General features: G+C 43.7%; 1 protein-coding gene across 1 annotated transcript in view; it reads right to left on the bottom strand.

Moving 5' to 3' along the window:
* KLHL32 (kelch like family member 32) overlaps window positions 1-18,550 on the bottom strand; it is a 186,786-nt gene extending 168,236 nt beyond the window's left edge. Inside the window, 2 exon segments of the mRNA XM_030195636.1 lie at window positions 15,009-15,189; window positions 18,469-18,550. Coding sequence (XP_030051496.1) covers window positions 15,009-15,189; window positions 18,469-18,491 — 204 coding nt within the window. The 5' untranslated portion in view covers window positions 18,492-18,550.
* Window positions 18,551-26,782: the final 8,232 nt, after the last annotated feature.

Genomic DNA, 26,782 nt, shown 5'->3' on the forward strand with positions numbered 1-26,782 from the left:
ACTCCTGTCAGAATTCTGCACCAAAAAAAATCAAAATTTTGCGCAAAAAACGTGCAAAATTCTCCAAGTTTATTTGTCATAATTTAAACAATATAAAAGCCCCCCTCCCTGTACACAGATACCTTCCACATTTTTCCAGCCCCCTTCCCAGCACCTACAGCATCCACCTTTTTTACAGGCCACTCCCCACATCCACACACCAACTATAGTTTTTTCCAGCCCCCCGCCACACCAATTCACCATCCATAGTTTTTTCCAGCCCCTCCTACCATCCATGGTTGTTTTCAGCCTGCCCCCACCCACCCCCACATCCACCCTCACGCACACCTGCATTCACATTCACCAGTGAGTTGTGATAAGGAGGAGCTGCATCGGGAGTACCTCTTTGGGGCAGGAAAGAACCTGACTCTTTCCTGCCCGCTATCGCTGCTCTGGGCTGGTACCACCACTTCTTGCAAATGGCCACTGAGACTTCCTGCAGCAACCTCATGAGATTACCGCTTGATGTCTCGGTGCCCATTCTGAAGAAGTGGAGCACCAGCTAGAGAGCAGCAGCAGCAGGCAGGAAAGAGTGGGGTTCTTTCCTGCCCCTGAAGAGACCACTAGACCACCAGGGAGTGTTAAGGTAGGCCTGGGGAGGGCCCACCGAGGCTCAGGGGGGCCAGTCAGCCAGATTCTGCACAAAAAGGCTGAATCCTGCGTGGCTAGGGAATTCTGCACTGTGCAGTAGTGCAGAATTCCGGCAGTAGACGACCATACAGGTTTCAACTTCTGTCATTTACTATATTACTATGTTAGACCGTCTGAATTCAACTCAACTAGCTAAATGAAGCTCGACTCAGGAGACAGACCTTGGGGTGTTGGTGTCCGAGGATCTGAAGGTGAAGAAACAATGTGACAACCGTGGCCAGAAGGATGCTAGGCTGCATAGAGAGGGGTATAACCAGCAAAAGAAAGGAGGTGTTGATGCCCCTCTACAAGTCGTTGGTGAGGCCCCACTTGGAGTACTGTGTTCAGTTTTGGAGGCCGTATCTCGCTAAAGATGTAAAAAGACTGGAAGTGATGCAAAGAAAAGCTACAAAAATGGTATGGGATTTGCGTTGCAAACCGTACGAGGAGAGACTTGCCAACCTGAACATGTATACTTTGGAGGAAAGGAGAAACAGGGGTGACATGATACAGACATTCAAATATTTGAAAGGTATTAATCCGCAAACGAACCTTTTCCGGAGACAGGAAGGTGGTAGAACTACAGGACATGAATTGAGGTTGTAGGGGGGCAGACTCAGGAGTAATGTCAGGAAGTACTTTTTCACAGATAGGGTGGTAGATACATGGAATGCCCTCCCGCGGAAGGTGGTGGAGATGAAAAGGGTAATGGAATTCAAACATGCGTGGGATAAACACAAAGGAATCCTGTTTCGAAGGAATATGGAATCTTAGCAGACATTGAGTGGTGAAGCCGGTAACTGGAGAGTAAAACCAATGTTGGGTGGACTTCTACGGGCTGCACCCTGATCATGGCTGAATAGATATGGATGTGCTGGAATGTGAATTTTAAGGGGCTTCAACATTAGTTTCAGAACTTTTAGGACAGGACCAGCGTTGGGCAGACTTTTACGGTCTGTGCCCTGAGAAAGGCAGGGACAAATCAAACTCGGGTATACATATAAAGTATCACATACCAAGTAAAATGAGTTTATCTTATTGAGCAGACTGGATAGACTGCTCAGGTGTTTATCCGCCGTCATTTACTATGTTACTATCAGGCTTATTTTTGAAAGAGAAGGACGCCCATCTTACGACACAAATCGCAAGATGGGCATCCTTCTCACAGGGTCGCCCAAATCGGCATAATCGAAAGCCGATTTTGGCCGACCTCAACTGCTTTCCGTCGCGGGGATGACCAAAGTTCACGGGGGCGTGTCGGAGGCGTAGCAAAGGCTGGATTTGGGCGTGCCTAACACATGGGCGTCCTCAACCCATAATCGAAAAAAGTAGGGCGTCCCTGATGAGCACTTGGACGACTTTACTTGGTACTTTTTTGTTACAACCAAGCCACAAAAAGGTGCCCGAACTGACCAGATGACCACAGGAATCGGGGATGACCTCCCCTTACTACCCAGGTGGTCACTAACCCCCTCCCACCCTAAAAAAACATCTTTAAAAATCTTTTGTGCCAGCCTCAAATATCATACCCAGCTCTAAGACAGCAGTATGCAGGTCCCTGGAGCAGTTTTAGTGGGTGTAGTGAACTTCAGACAGGCAGACCCAGGCCCACTCACCCCCTACCTGTTACACTTGTGGTGGTAAATGTGAGCCCTCCAAAACCCACCAGAAAACCACTGTACCAACATCTAGGTGTCCCCCTTCACCCATAAGGGCTATGGTAGTGGTGTACAGCGGTGGGTAGTGGGTTTTTTTGGGGGGGAGTTGGGGGGCTCAGCACGGACGGTAAGGGCACTATGCACCTGGGAGCAATTTATGAAGTCCACTGCAGTGCCCTCTAGGTTGCCCGGTTCATGTCCTGGCATGTGAGGGGGACCTGTGCACCTCGAATGCTGGCTCTTCCCATGACCAAAGAGCTTGCTTTTGGTCGTTTCTGAGATGGGCATCCTTGGTTTCCATTATCGCTGAAAATCAGAAACAACCAACTCTAGGGACGACCATCTCTAAGGACAACCTAAATGTCATAGGGAAGTCGTCCCATCCCCTTTATCATTTTTATCGCCCTTCTCTGCACCTTTTCTAATTCCACTATGAGGCATATTTTCAAAGCACTTAGCCTCCCAAAGTTCCATAGAAACCTATGGAACTTAGCCTCCCAAAGTGCTTTGAAAATATGCCTCATATATCTTTTTTGAGATGCGGTGACCAGAATTGAACACGATATTCGAAGTGCAGTCGCACCATGGAGCGATACAAAGGCATTATAACATCCTCATTTTTGTTTTCCATTCCTTTCCTAATAATACCTAACATTCTATTTGCTTTCTTAGCCGCCACAGCACACTAAGCAGAAGGTTTCAACATATATAAACAGCCTTTTCCCCTTGCCCCCTTGTTTTACCCCCTCCAGTTTTCTGTTAGGGTTTGGAAATCTATAGGAGCTCCTTTTCAATGGGACATCAATATTTTCTCTATAAAACATGTGTGATGGGTGTGAAGTGTATCTTGCAGACCTGGTCTGAGACAGATGCTCCTAATCAGTGGCATTGACGTAATGCGGTCCAGATATTATTAACTTGGTAGGCCCGCTCTGCTTGTTCTACAGCAAAGCGGAGGAAATGGTTTTGGATGGTATGGGAACCATTTGTACAACATCTCTCTCCTCAAGTGCGCAGCCTACTTCTTAATACTTTGCCTTTGTAATTTTTGTCATGGAGGTTCACATTTTGCTTCTTCATTTTCAGTTCAGCCTATTCCGATCATCTTCAGGAGGGAAAGGGGGAGGAGAAGAATACACGGGTTGTAGGAATGGCTAGGGTTGACTCTGTTAAGGGGACTCCTTTTATTTGTGAGAAGGGGCGAGAGGAGAGACAGAACTCTCTTGTTCTTGGTATTATTGTTTTGCTGTATCTGATGGAGGTTCTCTGGGTGGTTAGGGTTGATACCAACTGCGCTATACTGTGATTGTGAATAGGGAAGGGAAGGGGGGAAATAAAATTGATAAAAACTTGATGATGGGTTGTATGGTATTGTACTATAATTTTCTGTTTTTCTACTCTAATATTGTCTATATTGATTGTTGCTGTTACTAGCTTGTCATCAATAAAAATTGTTCAATCTAAAACAAACAGGAAGACATAATTTTTTCACTCAAAGAATAAGTTCTCAAACTCTTTGATGGAGAATGTGGTAATGGTGGTTAGTGTATCTGGGTTTTAAACAAGTCTATAACCTGCTATTGAGATGGACATGGGAGAAGCCACTGTTTTCTCTGGGATTGGTAGCGTGAAATATAAGTAAGTAAGTACATAAGTAATGCCACACTGGGAAAAGACCAAGGGTCCATCGAGCCCAGCATCCTGTCCACGACAGCAGCCAATCCAGGCCAAGGGCACCTGGCAAGCTTCCCAAATGTACAAATATTCTATACATGTTATTCCTGGAATTGTGCTACTAATTATGTTTCTGCCGGGTACTTGTGACCTGGATTGGCCACTTCTGTAAATAGGATACTAGGCTGGATGGACCACTGGTCTGACCCAGTATGGCTGTTCTTAGGTTCTTATCACTGAAAAAAGTAAAATACAAAGGTACCAAAAAGACAAAGTTCTTTCGTGCTGAGGAGAGATTAAAAACACAACCTCTCTGCTTTGTGGAAAACGAAATACTGCTGGTTCCATGCTCACACATCGGGCGAGAAGGCACCCACACATGCGCAATGAAGGCACTGCTTCAAAGATTTAAAGTGACATTGCACTTGGCAGCATCCACACCAGGCTCCACGAATCACGTCACCAATATGTGAGAATATTATGCCTGCTTCTCGGAGAATCAAGATTACCTCTTCTTCAGGAAGCAGGTGAAAGCCTGGCTCTTCTCCCAAGCCTTTTATTCACGTGGCGATTCACTATCCTCTCACTGTACACCTAGATTAGCTTGTTGAAAACCCAGTAACTTAGACCAGTTCCTCATATCTTATTCAGCTTTATATTATCACACTGCTCCTCCGAGGACAGGTAGGTTCTAAGTTGGAAGGCTTTCTTAGTCCATGGGAATCTTATCCACCACTTATGCTCTGAAGGATCCAGAGCTATTCAGTCCAAGGTTGCCAGATGGGAAAAATTTTCCCAGCCCAAAATCAGCCCTAAACCCACCCAAAGTCAAACCCCACCTCCCACGTCACCAACCCCGCCCCTCACGTCACCAACCCCACCTTCCACATCATTAACCACTCCCCCTGACATCACCCCTGGCGTCGTTAACCCCGCCCCTGATGTCAACCACGCCCCTGAAAAGCTTCTATTGGACCAATTTGGTCCAATAGAAGCCCCGGAAAAAAGCGCACAGCGGCCACAGGAAAAAAGCCCAAACCTGCACCCCCGCAGCCGCCGAAAATTTTCCACAGCTGCTCGCAGAAAACCCGCCCAGTATTGCGAGAAGACCGCAACCCTGGCGACAATGATTCAGTCCAAAAGGAGTGATCGCATAACGGTTCACCAGGGGTTTCAGGTCTGTCTTCCTGGCTACTCATAGACTCAGGATGAAGTGGAAATGAAAAGAACTATTATGACTCTCAGCAGTTCCCTGGAGTTCTCTTTAGTGTCCTTACCCAAAAGGAAACAAAAATGCAAAATTCCCACAAGTCTTTTCAATAGATAGTTCAATAGAATGAAAGAAATATGCAAATTAGGCCCCCTCCCAACTTAAGTAAATTCAGTAATGGGAGTCCCTTCAATTTGCAGGACAATTGTAATTGAGTTATGGCAGAAAGTGCACACACTCTTACTAGTTCTTCCTTTCTCCGCACCAGCAGTGTATAATAGGTACTTGCCGCTCTGCTGCTTCAGCACCCACATTGCTGGAAAGTTGCCTTCAATGGCTCCTTCTTCCTCTGCGCTGGTCACTTCCCCACCAGCTGTAGCCATGCTCCGCTCTCCCCCACTATCATTACATTCATCCTGGAGCTCAGGTGACGATTCGTGGCACCTTTATAAGTGTACTTTTACCTTTTTTTTTCTGGGTATAGATGCTGTCCTAGAGGGGGATTATCAAGGGTGGGCAACCAGAAGCTCAGTTCTCTGCTTCCATCTTGTTCCAACTAGGTGTTCATGTTGGTCAAAAATAGATTAAATCCAAACATTCCAAACTAGGGACGTCAACCAGCCTCCCAAAACAAATCCAAGAGGAGACTCCAAAGGTAAATACAAAAGTCAACCTTTATTCAAACTTCAGGTTACACCAGGAATCAACAAATGCCTGCCTCAGGAGTATTCCCCCTTATTCTATAACAATGCGTGTAAATGCCAGGAACGCCCCTTTCCACCCTGACCCTTCCAGTTCCATGCCCCTTTTTTTTTACTCACATGTAAAATTTTGACGCAGATCTCGCACCTAAATTAACATACGTACATTTCAATTAAATCTAATTAGTGCCAATAACTGCTTGTTAAAAAGCTAATTATTGGCACTAATTAGCTCATTATTCAATTAAATTGCACACATAATTTTTGGTGACTTTTATACAATTAATGTGCTTATGACATTTATGCATGTTCTTAGCACCTAATCTAGGTGGCGCCTTATAAAATAGCCCCCTAAAAGCTGTGTGCTTTGCCTAAAGTATGTTGGACAGTAGTCCAATATAGGTACAATGCTGCTATTATGCATTTTCTTATATGGCCAACATAGCATGTTTTTAGTAATATCCTGCAAGAAGGAACATTCACTTGTGCAAGTCTGAAGTTCAAAATGTCCTTAATTGAGGCCCTTCATCTGTGTTTATACTTAGGATAGCAATCAGACTAAGATTTAAGACCATAAAGAACAACATAAAAGCTTGCACACAATGGACAACAGGAAAACGAAAAATGAAATGACAACATCCCACAGAGAGATAATCCCCAAGCATGTAGTATCTGCTTTTAGCTTGCTAAATAAAGAGAGAGCTTTTATTTTTCAGTGAACAAAGTGCACTACTCCAATTAAATTAGATTAATATGGTTGCATATGGTGATGCTTTGTATTTTGATTTAATGTTTTAAATATACAGAAGTTTTTAAAAAATTACAAAATTGCCAAGCATAAAATGAACTGGGATGGTTGCCTTTGTTCTCTGCTGAAAAAGAAAAAAAAAACACCCACTGGGTTGGAGTCTCAGTAAGGTGATAATAGTTTCTTTTGAAGTTAAACTGAAATACTGCAGTACTCCATTGTGCTTGAACCCTTTAATGCAACAGCAGCCTGATAAAAGGCCTTAAAAATACAAAGACTCTGCCACAGTTCTTCAGGTTTGATTGCTCCTAATGTAAGTTTTAAATTTGTTGTCACTCTTGACAAGTTCCTAAAACTTGACTTTAAGGCAATCATTTTAGAAGCCCTATTCATAAATATGGCATTCAAATATGTGTATCTCGTATATCCTGATTTTTAGAAAGCCAGGATATGCAAGTCTAAATCACAAATATATGCATATTACAATGGGTGTGTTATGGGGAGGACTTGGGCAGGGTGAAAATATACGTGTACACTTCCCATTTCATAAGAAGAATGCATGTTTATGTCTGCCAACTGTTATTACATTTTTTATCTCGTTATACCTAATGCTTTATCCCATTACGTTACTCATGTTCTTATGTAATTATTAATTGTATCTTTACTCCGCTGTGGCGAGAACCAGAGCGGAATACTGTAAGCCACACTGAGCCTGCAAATAGGTGGGAAAATGTGGGATACAAATGCAATAAATAAATAAATTCAAAGTTGCTTATTTTGTGCAGTGCTCCACTTTATTTATTTATTTAGATTTTGCTCACACCTTTTTCAGTATTAGCTCAAGGGTGAGTTACATTGGATATTTCTCTGTCCCAGGAAGGCTCACAATCTAAGTTTGTATCTGAGGCAATAAAAGGTTAAGTGACTTGCCCAAGATCACAAGGAGCAGCAGTGGGATTTGAACTGGCCACCTCTGGATTACAAGACTGGTGCTCTAACCACTAGGCCACTCCTCCACTAGCAACATTCCATCTAGAATCTCAAATAGTAGCAACATTCCAGAATCTCAAAAAGTGGCACCATTTCATGTAGAATCTTCAATAGTAGTAACATTCCATATATTTATTTAGATTTTCCTCACACCTTTTTCAGTAGTAGCTCAAGGTGAGTTACATTCAGCTAGACTGGCTATTTCTCTGTCCCAGGGGGGCTCACAATCTAAGCTTGTACCTGAGGCAATGGAGGGTTAAGTGACTTACCCAAGATCACAAGGAGCAGAAGTGGGATTTGAACTGGCCACCTCTGGGTTGCAAGACTGGTGCTCTAACCACTAGGCCACTCCTCCACTTGAGGGCTTAAGGTTGGTCACCCTCTTAACCCCCCAGTATATTTTGTCCCCCCCTCCCCCCCAAAGCAACACTGACAAATGTTATTGGATGGTGTGATATGCATATATGTACCAGCACATACATGTGTATGTTCTGAAATACCAACATACATGTTTATGTTTGTGTGTTGACCCTATTGATCATTAACACATTGAAGCTTGTAAAACGGATGCTCCCACTGCACATAACCAGTGCATACACGTCCATTCCTAGATGTATTTTAGAACAGGCTCTAATTCATTTACCCTAAGTAACAGAAACCCAGAGAGGAAGCCTTTCAACAGGGCAGAATAGATGAGCCTATTATTCTTTAGTTGTCGTAATTAACTGTGAAGACAAATTACAAAGACATTGACATGGGAAAAAGCAACCTACACCTGTTAATCGGCTGTTGAAACCTACAGCTTGTGTATTTTTTCATAATACATGTATATTTAGCTGCATTGAGGTTCGGAATTCCTGGGGGCATCCTTAGGTCAGGGGAGGAAAAGTGCATGATAGAATTTTGCCAGAAAGGTATGACGGAAGATATGAAAATGCTATTTGTAGAAAAAGCAGATACGTGGTATTCATTTTTCTTTGAGAAATGGTGGAAAACCCATGGGTAAAAAGTACCTGTGCTTCCTGAAAATCTGAAAATTGTGTACCTATCTTACTGTGTAGCATAATTATCAATCACATATAAGAACAAAGGGTTTCAAAGGCATGGGTTTACATGTATTATACATTTATATGAACTTTAAAAATATTCTTCTTTAAAATAGGCTATTGTAACTCCATGTTATTACAAGAGCAATTATTTGATATTTTTGCTCAAATGTTCTTGCAATTAAGCAATCTTGCAAAGAAACATAACATTAGAAAAACCGGCAAGAGGTGGAGCCGTTTTGGATCTGGTCCTTGGTGGCGTGCAGGGCATAGTGCAAGAGGTGGTGGTGTTGGGTCCCCTGGGAAACAGTGATCATAATATGATCAAGTCTGAGCTATTATCTGGAATTAACCTACAAAAGATATCTACTGTGGCTGCATTTAATTTTTGAAAGGGCGACTATAATAAAATGAGGAAAATGGTTAAAAAGAAACTAAAAGGATTAGATGCAAAGGTTAGGACACTAACCGCCTCATAATCAAAAGTCAAAGGCGTCCAAAAAGGGACCCAAATCAGGAGATGGGCATCTTTTTCGCACGGGTGCCCAAATCGGTATAATCGAAAGCTGATTTTGGGCGTCTTCAACTGCACTCCGTTGCGGAAACGGCCAAAGTTGACAGGGGCGTGTCGGAGGCGTGGTGAAGGCGGGACTGGGGCGTGTTTATCGGCCGAGGAGAGATGAGCGTCCTCAGCCGATAATCGAAAAAAGAAAGGCGTTTTTAGCGCGAATTTGGGTCACTTTTTTGGACCCTTTTTTTTCACGAACAAGTTCCAAAAAAGTGTCCTAAATGACCAGATGACCACTGGAGGGAATCGGGGATGACCACCCCTGACTCCCCCAGTGGTCACTAACCCCCTCCCACCCAAAAAAAAACAACTTTAAAAACTTTTTTTTTCCAGCCTGTATGCCAGCCTCAAATGTCATACCCAGCTCCATCACAGCAGTATGCAGGTCCCTGGAGCAGTTGTTAGTAGGTGCAGTGGACTTCACCCAGGTGGACCCATGCCCCCCCCCCCCCCTACCTGTTTCACTTGTGGTGGTAAATGTAAGCGCTCCAAACCACCCCCAAAACCCACATCTAGGTGCCCCCCTTCAGCCATAAGTGCTATGGTAATGATGTAGAATTGTGGGGAGTGGGTTTTGGTGGGTATTTGGGGGGCTCAGCACCCAAGGGAAGGGAGCTATGGACTTCAGAAGTAGTTTGCTTTGTTTTTTTTTATTGTTACAAGTGCCCCCTAGGGTGCCCGGGTGGTGTCCTGGCATGTCAGGGGGACCAGTGCACTACGAATCCTGGCCCCTCCCACAACCCAATGCCTTGGATTTGGTCGTTTTTGAGCTGGGTGCCTTTGGTTTCCATTATCGCTGAAAAATGAAACCGCCTAGCTCAAATCCATACAAATCCGATGCATTTGGCTGGCACAAACCGTATTATTGGAAAAAAGATGGACGCCCATTTTTTTCGAAAATACAGTTTGTCCCGCCCCTTCACGTACCCGTTCTCGGAGATAGACGCCCATGGAGATGGGCGTTCGCATTCGATTATGCCCCTCTAAATCAGGCATGGACAGTATTCAAAAATACCATCTTGGAAGCCCAGTCCAGATGCATTCCAATCTTGGTGAACCTGGAAGATATATTGAGCCAAATTGACAAATTAAAGAGCAGCAAATCACCTTGTATCGGATGGCATACATCCAAGGGTACTCAAAGAAACTGCTGATCTGCTGTTAGTAATATGTAACTTGTTGTTAAAATCATCTGTAGTACCAGATTGGAGGGTGACCAATGTAATGCCGATTTTTAAAAAGGGTTCTAGGGGTGATCCAGGAAATTATAGATCAGTAAGCCTGACACCAGTGTCAGGCAAAATTGTGGAAACTATTATAAAGAATAAAATTACAGAACACGTAGACAAAACATAGTTTAATAGGACAAAGTCAGCATGGGCTCAGGCGAGGGAAGTCTTGCCTCACCGATTTGCTCCATTTCTTTGAAGGCGTAAATAAACATGTGGATAAAGGTGAGCCAGGTGATGTAGTGTAGCTAGATTTTCAGAAAGCTATTGATAAAATTCCTCATGAGAGACTCCTGAGAAAATAAAGAGTCATGGGATAGGAGGCAAGGTTCTGATGTGGATTAGGAATTGGTTATTGGACAGAAAACAAAAGGTAGGGTTAAATGGTAATTTCTCTCAGTGGAGGAGGGTGAACAGTGGAGTACCACAGGGATCTGTACTGGGACTGGTGATATTTAACATATTTATCAATGATATGGAAATTGGAACAACGAGTGAGGTGATCAAATTTGCAGATGATACAAAACTATTCAAGGTTGTTAAAACACATGCAGACTGTGAAATACTGCAGGAAGACCTTAGGAAATTGGAAGACTAGGTATCCAAATGGCAGATGAAATTTAATGTGGACAAATGCAAGGTGATGCACATTGGAAAGAATAATCTGAATCATAGTTACCTGATGCTAGGGTCCACCTGGGGGGTCAGCACTGAAGAAAACGATCTGGGTGTCGTTGCAGATAGTACGCTGAAATCTTCTGCTCAGTGTGCAGCGGCGGCCAAAAAAAGCAAACTGGATGCTAGGAATTATTAGGAAAGGGATGGTGAATATGACTGAAAGTACTATAATGCCTTTGTATCACTCCATGGTGCGTTCAGTTCTGGTCAATGTATCTCAAAAAAGATATAGCGGAATTAGAAAAGGTTCAAAGAAGAGTGATGAAAATGATAAAGGGGATGAAACTCCTCTTGTATGAGGAAAGGCTTCAGAGGTTAGGGCTCTTCAGCCTGGAAAAGAGACGGATGAGGGGAGATATGATTGAGGTCTACAAAATTCTGAGTGGTGTAGAACATATAGAAGTAAATTGATTTTTTACTCCTTCCAAAAGTACAAAGACTAGGGGACACTTGAGGAAGTTACATGGAAATACTTTTAATTCAAATAGGAGGAAATATTTTTTCACTCAGCAAATAGTTAAGCTCTGGAACTCTTTGCCAGAGGATGTGGTGACAGCGGTTAGTGTATCTGGGTTTAAAAAAAAGGTTTGGACAAATTCCTGGAGGAAAAGTCCAAAGTCTGCTATTGAGACAGACATGAGAAGCAACTGCTTGCCCTGGGATTTGTAGTATGGAGTGTTGCTATGATTTGGGTTTCTGTCAGATACTCGTGACCTGGCTTGGCCACTGTTTTGAAAACAGGATACTGGGCTAGATGGACCATTGGTCTCACCCAGAATGGCTGCTCTTATGTTATTATGTAAGTATATTGTGATCATCTAGAAACTTCATCAATTGCTGAGTAACCAGATCCTCCATTACTTTATTTAAAAGAGAAATGGAGGCCACTGGTCGATAATTAGACACTTCATTTTGCTTCAGATTTGGATTCTTAGGTATAAAATGCCAATTTGTGGTGCCAATAAAATGCATAGGTGCTATTATTCTAAAGCCTAGGTGCCAGTTTATAGAATTGCCCTTTTGTTGTTACCATTAGTGTGTGGCCATATTTTAAAATTACCACAAGAGCATTTACCAACACCTATTTTGTAAGTGGTAAGGGCTTCTATGTTATCTGTGTACTAAGCACTTACTCTGAGATTCTATACATTGCGCCTAGAGTCCCGTTCAGAAATCCAAGCATATTCTATAACAACGTGCATAACTTAATTAGCTTAACAAGTCAATCAGCGTTTTTAACAGCACTTAACAAGCAATAATGAGCACCAATTGGCAATAATTACAATTTATGCACATAACTCACTAAGGTTATTCTGTAACGCACAGTGCCTAAATTCTAATGCACGGAGCCAAAAAGGGGTATGGTTATGGGCAGGTAAATGGGCATTTCGTGAGCATTCCAAAATTTGCACACACTGTTTTAGAATATGCCCTTCTGCACCTAAATTGGATGCTGAGATGTCAACTAAGTATATTCTATATACCGTGCCTAATTCTAGGCGCCTGTGAGGATCCTGGGGAAATAGGTGGGGAAGTTGTAGGGAAAGGAGCAGGAAGGGAAAGTTTTACCCTGAAAAATTAAAGAACTACAAATCCCAGTTTCCCTGTGGTAGATAGCCCGCCCCCCTCCTTAGGGATACAAGCGGCTTATTTCATCTGTGACTGAGGAAGCCTACAGTTCCCAAGAGCCTCTGGATAGAACCCTAGATCCCATTAGGAGGGAGAGCAAGAACTACAGGTCCCAGACTCCTGGGGAGGAGGGAGGGGACTGGTTTAGGGAGGCTAATCAGGAGGATTTGGGAAAGCTGGGGGGCACAGAAGGATAGGAGCTGATGGACTGGCAGCCGGTAGCAGGAGTTGAGGAGTTGTCCCAAGGGGGAGACGCAGCTAACGCTGAACCTATGGATATCTCTGCACTGGCCAAGGTACAAGGGAAAAGGCTAAAAGGGTTTATAACAGCCCTATTTTCTAGCTTGGGTGAGAAGTGGAAGGGTGATTGATAACAGAAAAGGGGAGTCAGGGTGAAGCTCACTACAGAAGTGATGCCTGAAGCTAGTATTTGTGCTGAACTGCTCAAACCTGACCCATGTGGGTGGAATCCAGGTGTTTGAGGCTGGTAGTAAGGGAGGGGGTCCCGTCAACCTCTGTATATATAAAAGGTGAAGGAAAACAGGCTTGAGCTAGATACAGTGAACTGTATTAAAAAAAACTTAATCTCCAGAAGAACTGTATTCTGTGGGAATCAATGAACTCTGGGCCCATGGGGGGCTTACTTCAATTACTAAAGACTGAAATGCAACTACAAAGGTCCCCTGTGCCCCTTATAGTGATTGTATAACAGATGCAAGAAAAGCAAATTAGACACAGGAGACTGAAGTAAGGTGGGTTTTGTTGCTCGCTAGGGCTGCCCTAGGCAGTGCCTAGAGAGGAGTCAGTGACTCCTGGCTCTAGATCCAGAAAGTCTATACTGAGCCATAAGTGAGAAGCTGTATTTTGGGGGCCTGCTTTAGGGGAACTAGCGGCATTGCAATCACTGTAAACTATTTGTATTTTGAAATGGACATATCTTTGAGTTATTAAAAAGAACCTCACCAAGCCAGGCGTGTTGGAGTTGAGCCTCAGAATCGTCCAGGACAAGCTGAGGCGACATCGGTCCCCCCCCCGGGTGATAAGCGTGATGACAGCTTAGGCAGAAATTTATTCGTTGTGGATTTTTCAGGCACCACATATAGAATCTAGCCCTTCGTGCACAGTAATGTAGATGCACTAACTAGTTAGCACAGGAACATCCACTCTCCACCACTGACACACACCCTCAAAACTAAATACAAAAAATTGTTTAGCGTATAGCTAGGAAACACTCAAATTACCATGACACTGCAGCGTTTCCTCAGTACTTCATTTTTTGCTGTTAGGCATGTGTTAGCGCCTATCACAGCTTAGTAAAAGGGCTCCTATATTATTATTATTATTGTTATTATTAATAATAATAATACTTTTTATATACTGCCTGCAAGCTCGAAAGCTATCTAGGTGGTGTACATTTAGGTACAGTAAATATTTTTCTGTATTTTATTAAAAATTATTATGTAATTTATGCCACCTGCTGTGTCTCCTCCCTCTCTGCCCTCCCCCCTTTTTATCCTCTTGGATATTTGAATTTGATTGGCAATATATCAAATAAAAATGAACTATGAAGTATGGGAAAAAATGAAAGGGCATATTCTAATGAAAGCACAGCACGCCATCTTGCAAGAAAGCCAGACTGACCTCCTTGTTTTGGCTTCTGCCTCTAAAACCATCTGTAGCCCCTGAGAAGGCAGCACCTTTGGAGATTCCAGAACTGGATATGGGAGGTGGAAAACGAAGCAAATAGAGCCAAAATATTTCAAGAGTCCATGATGAAAAGCCTTGAAAAGGCATCTGAGCTATGTTTTGATTCTCCCTTTCATGATGCCAGTTGATAGGTAGAGCTAGAACACCCTTCTCCAACCCAGGCAGCAGTTAGATGTCTAATGCCAAAAAGTTGGGTGGAAAACCTAACATTGAAAGCCTAAAGAGACTCAAGAACCCACAGGTATGGATTTAAATAATAATTATAAATTTGCTATTTAAAAAGGCATGGGGAACGCACTTTTGAAAATAAGGCCATAAACGTTTTAAATAAAGTGTTTCATGAACAACTTTAGATGTTGACTGCAAAACACACTCCCGCCTCACCTTTACAATAATTATAATACTGCATATCATATTAAGTTATTGTAACTGTTCTCTAGGTAACCAAACATATTACAGCTTTTGCAATATAATGAAGATATAAAAGTGAATTGAACTTACCCGAAAATAGTCACTACATGCTGCTAGGACTGCTTTGTGGGCATGAAATTTTTGTTCCTCAGCAACTAACGTGACATCACAGAGTATGCCATCATTCCTCTGCTGGTTCAGAGCTGCCAGGACAGCATCTTTATGTGACTTTGACTGGCAAGGCCTCTGACCTGTTAACATTTCTTGAATACTGCAAACACCAAAGGAGCAAAGGATTCCATCAATAAAGCAAGGTTCATCTCCAGGTACTCAAGGATAAAACTGCATTACTGCTTCCCTGGTATCTCTCATAAAAAGGACATTGGCATAGGGTCAACAAATAGTTCCATGTCATCAGGGCAAGTGGAGCCAGACCTAGGTTTTACCTAAATATAGCCAAAGTGGAGCTTCCCAAAACATCTCCTGGAAACTGCATAGTCAGGTGGGTTCTCAGAATAACCACAATGAAAATGTGTAACCCGCTCCTCTCAATAAGGGGCGTCTTTTACTAAAGCTTAGTTTGAGTTAACTGCAACAGGGCCCACAAGAATAACATGGGTCCTGCTGCAGATAACTTGAGCTAAGCTTTAGTGAAAGACTCCCTTAGCCGGGTTAGGCTCTCTAGCTTTTCTCCAAGAGCTGACCTTGGGGTTCGAGAGACTAGATGTGCACTATTCACTTCAGGTTCCCTCCGCTTCCAACCCAGAAACCACATGGTAGTCAGGAGAGTCAAGAAAATTAACTGAACTTTATTTATTTAGATTTTACTCACACCTTTTTCAGTAGTAGCTCAAGGTGAGTTACATTCAGGTACACTGGATATTTCTCTGTCCCAGGAGGGCTCACAATCTAAGTTTGTACCTGAGGCAATGGAGGGTTAAGTGACTTGCCGAAGATCACAAGGAGCAGCAGTGGGATTTGAACCGGCCAGCTCTGGATTGCAAGACCAGTGCTCTAACCACTAGGCCACTCCTCCACTCCAAATTAGAACTCGGTAACGATTGTCATGAAAGTCCTCAGCACACAGTTATGATGGTAACACAGGCTTGGTTTTACAAAGTCACAAGAGCAGATAACTATTCCTTCCTGGGTTATGGATGTAAGCAAAACCCTTTAAGCCTGACCTGTAGCCAGATGACATCCCACAGTCAATTTCTCCAATGTAACACCACTGCCATCAGAGATTTGGATCCAGCACTCACTGTCCCAGCCTTTCAGGGGTCTACCCTGAAAGAAATCACCAGCCACGGGCAGACAGCGTCCTACCCTTGAGCCCGGTTTGCGGTGAGACTCCCCAATCTCAGCCCTCAGGTTGGCTTGTCTGTTGGCTAAGGAGATTGACAGCAATGACCCTGATCCCACTCTTATAAGGATTGGCTCAGTAGGTACCCCTCTTTCTCTCCACCGGGTCGCTTGGCGGGGGTATAGAATTCTTAAACACAGGCTACCAAGGACAAATTCTACAATCTTTACTTCCCTTATATATTAATATCCAGCTCCACCCCACACCAAGATTCCACAAATCAGATTACTCTCAAGTGCCAGATGGACTCATGACTTTTCTGGTGGGCTCCTCCCACCCAGGGTTTTACTCATAGCTCCCAATATAACAAGGGGTTACAAATGCATGAGATAAATTTCTACATATTAAAGACCCAGTATGTGAAAATTTACTGTATTACTGTAGATATCCTGGTATGAGGACACCAGGACAGACTGGAGAAGTCATGATCTACACACTCTTACCCCCCCCCCCCCCAATATACTAAGCCACGCTAGCAGCTACCATGCGGCAATGCCGACACAGCCCATTCAAAGTGAATGGGATGTGCTGGCAATAGCACGGCTTTGTAAACAGTAATTTAGGATTCCTGTACAAATTAAAACAAGAATATTTAATGTAGAGAGTTGTCTGTCTGTATGTGACCTAGTATTATAAGATAAACTGACAAACTGAATGAGCTGACATTTCAGATTTTACATTGGAGTTTGTCGGAAATATTATTGTCTTCTGTTTTATAGCATTTTGGCTATCATTCTAATTCAAGAGCTCATTCTGAAATGTTTTTATACTTGTTATAAATTATTGTGCACATTAAACCCTGTCAGTGCACTGGAAAACTGAACCAGCATGTGGTCTGTACTTTAGGGTAGATATAAAAGAGGCCAATCCCACACATGTAGTCTTAGTGGAATTATTCTTTTACATAAATCCAAAAGAACAATGAGAGGTAAAACAAGAACTTGATCAACTTGTCAGATAACAAGGATATGACCCTTATATTGCAGCTTGGCCTGTAGCAGTAGTACTAAGAGACTACTAGTAAGTGTCGCAAACACCATTTTGAATCCAACACCAGCAAAAGCAGGAGTGACTAAGAATCGTTCCTGGCCGAGACACCACTAGACATCAGTAACATCTGGACAAGTATGCCAGGAGGTGGGGCCTATAGAAGGGTGAGGAATCTTTGAGATGAATGGGGGCTCTTTGGGATTATTTTTCCAGTAATAATGCAATGTTCACCACAAGTTTCATTACTCAATTTACATAACAGTGAAGTGTTTTGCATACACTTGTTAGCTTTGCACCTCATTATAATATATCCCTTGGTAACCTAAATTAGCATGCGTAAGGGTAATATAACACATGTTACTGCCATTTATCATGCATTAATGGGCAAATAATGTGTGATATTTCCACAAAGCACATTAATAACTACCCCCCTTAAAAGTATATTTACTAAGACACAATAGTTGTTTAGATAGCAGTTAACATGAACTAACAAATAACATGATAACTTAGCTTATAAACACACAATTTCCATGCTAACACAGAAAAGGAGAGCAATGGGTGGGGACTGTACCTTACAGTTAATGGATAGTAAGATACTGTATATTATCTATTAATGCAGCAAAAAAATGCATCATGGTTAATACCAGTGGAACAGGCAAATCTAACTGCATCACATTATCTGCCATTCAGTTAACATATGGTATAGAGCTTTTCTATTACCTGAATTACAAAATGTTGGGAATGTCCCCAGCAGTTAACGTGGAGGCTTTGTAGTTACCATACATTCAATTTGGCCATTAACCCATAGTAAGGCCAAATCTTACCACGCTTTAGGAGGGAAGGCCTTTAATTAGTAGGCCAAAATAGTTAATGAATATGATACATCTTCAGATCTGTAGAGGAAAACTAATAGGCAACAACAATAGGAACACATATGTCTTTTATGGGGTTGTTTACTAAAGCTTAGCTCGAGTTATCTGCAGCAGGGCCCATAGGAATAAAATGGGCCCTGCTGCAGATAACTGGAGCTAAGCTTTAGTAAACAGGGAGGGGGGGGGGGGTTAATGTTACATCTTGAAGAAGTCCAGTAAAAGATGTCCTTAATTTATGCCCACCTTGATAAACTGCCCTATGACTCAGAGACCTGCAGGCTAAAAAAAGGACTGTATTGCTCAAAATCAATGCACAGTGTGTTACCTGAGGCACATCTCAGACGGCATTTTCCAAGTTAGCTCTTCTGTTTACTGGTACTTAAGTTCTTGAGAAGGAACATATGGACATTCCAGCTAAAACTGAAAGCAGAAATGGTCATGTAAGAGAAAAGGTGATGCATCGATCAAAAAGATTCTGCCATCATCGAATTTCTGCTGCTTGAATATTTTAGAAAACGTATTGCACAGTTCAAATGAATGCAGATCTTTTTCTTATTTTTTTTTTTTTTCAGCTACAAAGAACAAGGATTTAGAGCAGAAGTAAAATTTGCTTGGGAAAATATGAACTCTACTGAAAGTTACTACAATTGCAGTTTATAACATAAAAGCACAATAAATTGTAACTACCTGCAATACTGTGGTAACAAGGGGTCAATAACAAGTATTATTTGCCATAGCATGTACTGGTGATATTACTGGTACTATTAATCATTAATTTCAGTTAAAAAAAAAAATCCAGCATAGTGTGCGATTCCTCAGTAACTAACTAAAGGTTCCTTTTACTAAGGTGCACTAACAGATTTAGTGCAAGCTAACGATTAGCACCTGCTAAATGATAAGATGCCCATTATATTCCTATGGACATCTTACCATTTAGCGCATGACCTGAAAAGTCCACTAACAGATAGTATATCAAATGTAGAATAAACTTGAAACGTAGCTGTTGAAGCATCAACAATCTAATCCCCCCCCCTGTTTACTAAGCTGTGCTAGCAGCTGCCGCATGGCAATACCCACACAACTAATTCAAAGTGAATGGGCTACGTCGAGATTAGCGCAAGGCTTCGTAAACAGGAGCATAAATGTAAGATGCTATAGACTGCAAGAGAAGGTGGCAATGTGTTTGTGATGGCTGGTTGGTTTAACCTGAAATGAATAGAGCAGAGGGGAAAACAGTAACACAGATGAGAAGCCACAAAAACGAGTGTGGTTGGCCCCAGATTAAGGAGACCATAATGCAGAGACATTCATCAGTGAGAAAGCAATATCCTATATAATAATTTGTACCTCCAACGTTCCATGTCTGGCTGCCTGGGTTCGTAACATCTCCTGACGTCAGCCAGCCTCCATCACTGTCCCGCCCTCGCGTCAAGACGTAATGATGTCAGAGGGCAGAACAGTGAGAGGGAAGGGAACACTGGAGGCGAGCTGACATCAGGAGGGATGTTACGAACGGAACGGAAGCCAGCGCCAGCCAGCCAGAGAATGTTTAGGTGCAAATTGAAGGGAGGAGAGAATCATGGGACATCGAGGGGAGGGAGGGAGGGAGGGAGGAAGGGAGGAGAGGGCAAGGCAGAGGAGAATTGATGGATGGGATGGGAGGACAGTACAGGAGAGAATCGCTGGACATGGAGGGGAGGGCAGGGGAGAGAGAAAAAAAAAAAGCTTACATGACAGCCTTCCTAGAGCCCATTTCATTGTTGAGGAAACAGGCATGGTTCCAGTAGTTTATTGATAAAAGAGACCTGACACAACCCGTGTTTCAGTGATTGCCTGTTTCAGGGGTCTAACATATATGTAAAACAAAAAGAAAATCAAATTATAAATTTAAAAAAATATATATAATCAAACATCATTCAAATGTATCCCCCTGTTTACTAAGCTACCCTAGCAGCTGCGATGCGGCAAGGCTGACACAGCCCATTCAAGTGGTCTTCTTTTCTGCTATTCTTTCTCATACTCCTCTTCTTTTTACTCATTAACTTTCCTATAATATATAGGGCTGTGTCGGCATTAGCGCACATCTGTCACTAGCACAGATTAGTAAACAAGGAGGTTAGATTGCCATGCACATAAATCTGGATTATGTGGTGAATAAAAATATAAACACGTGTTAAAGGACTCTTTTACTAAGCTGCGGTAAACACTACTGAATGCAGATTGCCAAGACCTGTCGTTTCTTTTTTTTTTTTTTAAATATTTTTATTAAAAGTATGAAAGGCATATAACAGAAACCAGGCAAATTTTTCGTATGTTGCAACATACATGACATGTCTGTAAAGTCTCTCTAGTGACACCAGAGCAACAGCAACTCGTATATCCTGGATAATAAGCAACTACAAACATCAAACAAATTCTCAACTTGGAAATACTCAGCTTGTAAATAAATGTACGGGAGCTGCAGTTCCCCCTTACACATGAGCAAGTATCATTTCAGCCATTATTACGTATAACCTTCCATCTCATTTTTTATTGTTCTTCCCCCCCTCCCTTCCCTCCCCCCCCCCCACCCCCCCCCCCCCCCATCCTTCCCCCCTCCCTCCCCTGCTCCTGGAGAAATCTGAGACTCAAGATACGACTTCTCAAAGCGCTGCCAGACATGTCCATATCCCCGTCCTCTCTGTCCCAAGGACTTATAGCGCTCCTTCTCCCAGCAAGCCATCTGCTTCATTCTGGCGAGCCAAAGATTGACAACCGGGGGTTCTTCAAGTGTCCAGTGTGCCAGGATTGTTTTACGTGCCACCAAGAGGGCTACACCCACAAACCGAACTTGAGGGTATTGCAGGCCCTGCTCACTTAATTGAGACTCGTCCCCCAACAACAGGATCTTATAAGACCACTCTATAGGAATCCCTAGCGTGCACTCCAGCGTTTCCAATACTTTCCTCCAAAACTGAGCTAGCTTTGTGCATTCCAGAAAAGTGTGAATTAGTGTGCCCTCTCTATGTTTACACCTCGTGCATGAACTATCCTCCCATAGTCCCATGCGCTTACCCTTTTCCCGTGTTATGAAAGCCCCATGCAGTAGCTTGAATTGCATCTCTTGCAAGTTCGCACTAGGGGTTGATTTAAAGGCCAATGTAAAGTAAGTAGAAAGCATATCCACTGTGACCTCTTCTCCCACCTGCTCCCCCCACCAACTTGCCAAGCCAGCAAAAAAAATAGCTTCCTTCTGCTCCTTCCCCAGGGCATACCACACCGCCAGCTTGTTTGCTGATTCCGGCATCTGACAGAACAGCATATCCAATCGGGTGAAGGCGGGCCCCCGAGACTTCGCAGGAATCAACGTGGCACAATAGTGCCTCCATTGTAGAAATGGAAAAAAATCTGCTCTCTCTAGGTTCCACTTGGCCTGCGTCTGCTCAAACGAGGGGAAAGACCCCTCTTCAGATGTAGTAAAATGTCCCACATAACGACACCCATTTTTTGCCCAAATCTGAAACCGTGACACCCCTTGTCCCGCTGGAAAATCAGGGTTGTCCACTGCAGCCAGGAATGGAGATGCTCCTTTAGCCTTCCCCAGACTTACTCTCCACCACTCCCATGCCCTCTGTAACGGCTGTAACAAAAACTGCAATTCTCCCTTCCTGCCCACCTTCCTCTGTATCAGGTTAAATGCAGAGTGAGGGAGAAGTTCGTCTTGCCAGATGTTTTTCGGTGCGTATCTATCGGTACTCCCATGCAGTTCGTGGATCCATCTAAGTAAGGCTGCCACATTATACAAGCGGAGGTCTGGAAAGTTTAAACCGCCCTTAGCTCTGGGCAAGGTTAGCTTGGCAAAGCTAATTCTAGCCCTACGCCCGGCCCAGATAAAAGTGCCTATGAAGCCTTTGTAATACAACTCATCCTTGCGTGTAATCCACAGTGGCAACATTTGCAAGGAATACAGAATTTTTGGTAGCATTACCATTTTAACGAGGGCTACTCTGCCCAGTAGGGAGAGCGGCAAATCCCTCCAGCGCTGGCACAATACCTTAAGGCTGTCCAGCTTATCCAGTACATTCCGCCTGTAAATCTCTCGAATGTCTCTATGTAAATACACTCCCAAATATTTTAGTGTACCCTCTGACCATGCCAAGGGAAAATTAGGCAGCTGCCTGCATGTACATGGGGATGACACCGGCAAAGCTTCCGACTTATCGAAGTTAATCCGTAAGCCTGAAAACGACCCGAACTGCACGAGCAAATCTACCAGGTTATGGACACTTGCTGAGGCATTATCTAAATAAATTAGCATGTCATCAGCGAACAAATTAATTTTGACTTCCTGGGACCCCAATCTAATACCTTCTACTGTACTGGTCTGGCGAATTTTAATAGCAAAGGGCTCTAACGACAGTACAAATAGCATGGGCGAAAGTGGACAGCCCTGCCGCGTGCCCCTTTCCAATGAGAAAGTCTGAGATAATGCCCCATTGATTAGTATCTGTGTTGTAGGATGGCTATATAGAGCTCGGATTCCACCCAAAAATTCTCCCATAATGCCAAATTGAGGTAAGACCCAGAACAGGTAATCCCATAAAATCTTATCAAAAGCTTTCTCAGCATCTAAACTTGTAATTATTGCGTCTCCGGGGGCCTTTCCTTTTCTTTGCATAACTGTCAACGCTCTCAAGATGTTAGAAGAGGCATACCTCCCTGGTACAAATCCTGCTTGGTCCGTGTGTATTAACTCAGGCAGAACCCTTCCCAGCCTATTTGCCATAATATTCGCAAACAGTTTAATATCTTGATTTAAGAGCGAGATTGGTCTATAAGAGCCCAACTTCTCTTCATCCCTGCCAGGTTTAGGAAGCACTACTATATGGGCATGTGTAAGACCTCCTCCCGCTCTTCCGGAAATACATAAGTGGTGACATAATTCTTGAAAAGGGGAGCAGACTTTATTACCCAGAATCTTGTAAAATTCAGGCCCTAACCCATCAGGACCCGGCGCTTTGGCTAGCTTTAAACGCTTAATCGCCTGACTAACCTCTTCTCCCACTACCGGTTCATTCAGTTGGCCTCTCTGCTCATTGGATAGCTGTGGTAGAGAAATATCCTTGAAGAATGCCTCCCTTTGCTCCCTGTCTACCTCTCCTTTATTATATAGCGCTTTATAAAATCTCACAAACTCCTCTTGTATACCTTCATTCGTGGTCACTACCTCCCCTACAGGCGACTTTATTTTTGTGATGATCTTCCTTGCCCCTCTACTTTTCACCAGGGACGACATCAGCTTCCCTGCTTTATTCCCCCATCGAAACAGATTATATTTATACACGTTTATATCCTGGGCTGCTCTTTCATTCAAGACATCATTAATGCATTTCCGTGTCGCCCAATACTCTTTTTTCGTCTCCTCATCTTTCTGACGGGCACATCTCCCTCTTAACTGTTGTAATTGGTTTGACAGGGTAACTAAGCGCTCATTTCTCTCCCTGTTCTTTTTCGCTGTATACGCCAATATGTGTCCCCTAAGTACAGCCTTCCCCGCTTCCCAGTACACAATAGGGTTCACTGTCTCTGGATCGTTGTCCTTTATATAATTGTCCCATGCTAGCATTAGAAAAGTGCGAAATTCCAAATCTAAGTACAAGGTAGGGTTCATTCGCCACATCCGCGTCTCACTGCCCTGTCTCCATTGTATATCCACCCATACCAAACAGTGATCTGACACTGCCCCGTCTACTATTTCTGCCGCATGCGCCTTCGATAGAAGAGAGGAATCTATCAATAAATAGTCCAGTCTCGCATACACTCCATGCACTTGTGAGAAAAACGTATAATCGTAGGACTCTGGGTTCAGCATGCGCCATACATCAATTAACCCCAATTCCTTCATCAGAAAGTTTACCCCTTTATCTGTCCACGCCGAGGGACGTGGTTTTGCTGGCTTGCAGTCTATCAGGGGGTCTGCAGTAATATTAAAATCTCCCCCAACTACCAACTTGTACCCGCTAATCGCCACCAACTGCGCCAATACCCCCGAGAAGTAAGAGTGGGAGTATACATTGGGAGCATATATAGAACATAGAGCTACTCTCTGACCCGCTATCTCCCCCAACCAAATAACATACCGACCTTCCGGATCCTGCACTATTTTATGTGTAGTAACATGGTGCTTTTTATGAAACAGAATGGCAACCCCCCGCTGCCTGTTGTTGAAGGACGAGGAGACTAATTCTCCCACCCAGCCTCGTTGTAGTTTTCTATGTTCTTGTTGCGTGAGATGTGTCTCCTGCATAAAAAGTACATCAACTTTCATCCTGGCACAATAAGACAAAACCTTAGAGCGTTTAATAGGGGAATGGATACCATCCACATTCAAGGACCCAAATCTCAAACTACCCATGTGGTTTCATGCATCTGGTGGGCTTGCTGATTACCTGATATCCAAAGGCAGTGTCCCAGCTCACCACCTTCCACTCAAAAAATGACTTTCTCTTGTTTCCATTCCTGTCTGCACGCCAGGCTGTAGTCCCCCCTACTCCAGGAGCCCCCTTCCCTCCTCTCCCTATCCCACCCCCCAAGTCCCCACCCTCTCTCCCACCTGCACATCCCTCATGCTGCCCTCCCCCCTTCCCCCTTCTGCCGCTTTCACACTCCATAAACCACACACGCCATCCATACGCCCCACCCCCTCCCTCCACACAGACTCTCCCTGCCTCCTCCTCCCTCGCTTGTAACTCTACCCTTAGTTCCCCCCCTTCCTCCTTCTAAGAACAACCAGTGTTACAACCCTCACTGAAGTAAGCTGCTCCCCCCTCCCCTTATCCCCTCCTTGAACCACCCAATATACAAAAGCGTAATCTAGAATTCATACTACTTATCACTCCCTGCAACAGTGTGCCTATAGGAACTTCCAGTACACCTTATAACATTTCAATAGGAAACCCACCAAACAGAACATTTCCCCCTAAACTTTGTTAACTCTTTGTACTCAACCCACTAAGTGATCAGTACATATAACAAACACAGGCTGCAAAGCATCTAAACATTTGAAAGTCCAGAGTAGTAACATCTACCCATGACGATCCTGCTGTAACAGCGTCTCACCATCTGCCATCCCAGTATTATGCGAAACCTCCTTGCAGCTGTTCAGGTCAGGACTTTGCTTTATTATCCTCTTGCCGAGAAAGAGTCCTCCCCGAGCCGGAAGCCAGCTCTCCTTCGCGCTCTCATGCAGTGTCCCAGCTCTGTTGATTTGCTGACACTTAATACACAATACTGTAATCCTCAAAGAGAAGAAGAAAGAAAGAAAAAGAGGAAAAAACAAAAAGCGATGTCCAGCAGCTCCCATGCAACATTGAAAGTCATTGAAACACTGATCGACCAGGAGCTCCTTTTCCATTGCACTTCAATTTCACAAGACTCAGTTCCGGTCTCCATTCTTTTACCTCTGTTTCCATTCTCCCTCTCACTCTAATTTCTCCACAAACAATTTAAGCTCCTCCGGTTTCTCCATAAACAGGACATGGCCCTCATGCATCACTCTCACCTTCGCTGGGTACTGCAGCGAGAACCTGATCCCTTTATTGTAAAGCTGAGAGCAGTATGGGGACAGCCGCTTTCTGAGCTCTGACACCTTCGGTGAGAAGTCCTGGAAGATCAGCACATTAGCCCCGTGATATGTCAGATTCCTCCGTTGTCGATATTTTTCCATTAGATGAACCTTCTCTGCATAGTTGAATATGCGGGCTATTACTGGGCGTGACCTGCTGTTCTGTTCTTTGAGGGCTCCCACTCGATGCACCCGCTCTGCCTTGAGCCGCTGCCCCTCTAACTCCATGCCCAACTCTTTCGGTAGCCAGGATTCCACTAAGTCCCATAACTCCTTTTCCTTAACAGACTCCGGCACTCCCACCAGCCTGATATTATTGCGTCTGCTCCGATTCTCATGGTCCTCTACTCTCTCTTCCAGCACTTTGCACCTTTTTTCCAAGGCAGACAGATGAGAGTTCATGCTGTTTGCCATATCTTCTTGCTGGGAGATGCGTTCCTTGGCCATCTGTATGCGCGTGCTCTGGGCTGCCATGCTCTCTTTCATTTCATCCATAAAGACATGCAAAGCCGATAATTTGTCGTCTAGGACTGCTGCCATGTGCTTCATGATCTCTTGAATCGCTGTTTCTTGTAATGCAACCACAGGTGGAGCAGGACTCTGAGTCTCTTCTTTCTCCTTTCCAGACGCCATTTTAGCCACGTGTTGTGTTCTGCGCCCTTTCTGTGGTCGCGAGGTCTTTGCCGGCATACCCTGAAAGCCGCTCCCAAACCTCCTTAATCACTCAGTCAGTACTACCGATACTGCCTCTTTCCATTCACTATAGTTTGAGGGTTCAGCTTGGGGTGTAATGTAGAGAAAAAAAGCTGTTTTAATAGCTATGGAGAGGAGAGCAGCCGCGGGACGTCCGCCTAGGATCCTGCCATCACGTGACCCCCAAGACCTGTCGTTTCTTTCTTTACAACATCCGTAAAATCCGCCCCTTTCTTTCCGAGCACTCTACCAAAACCCTCATCCACACCCTTGTCACCTCTCGTTTAGACTACTGCAATCTGCTTTTTGCTGGCCTCCCACTTAGTCACCTCTCCCCTCTCCA

This window comes from Microcaecilia unicolor, chromosome 3, assembly GCF_901765095.1.
Source record: "Microcaecilia unicolor chromosome 3, aMicUni1.1, whole genome shotgun sequence".
In the NCBI taxonomy this organism is placed as follows: domain Eukaryota; kingdom Metazoa; phylum Chordata; class Amphibia; order Gymnophiona; family Siphonopidae; genus Microcaecilia; species Microcaecilia unicolor.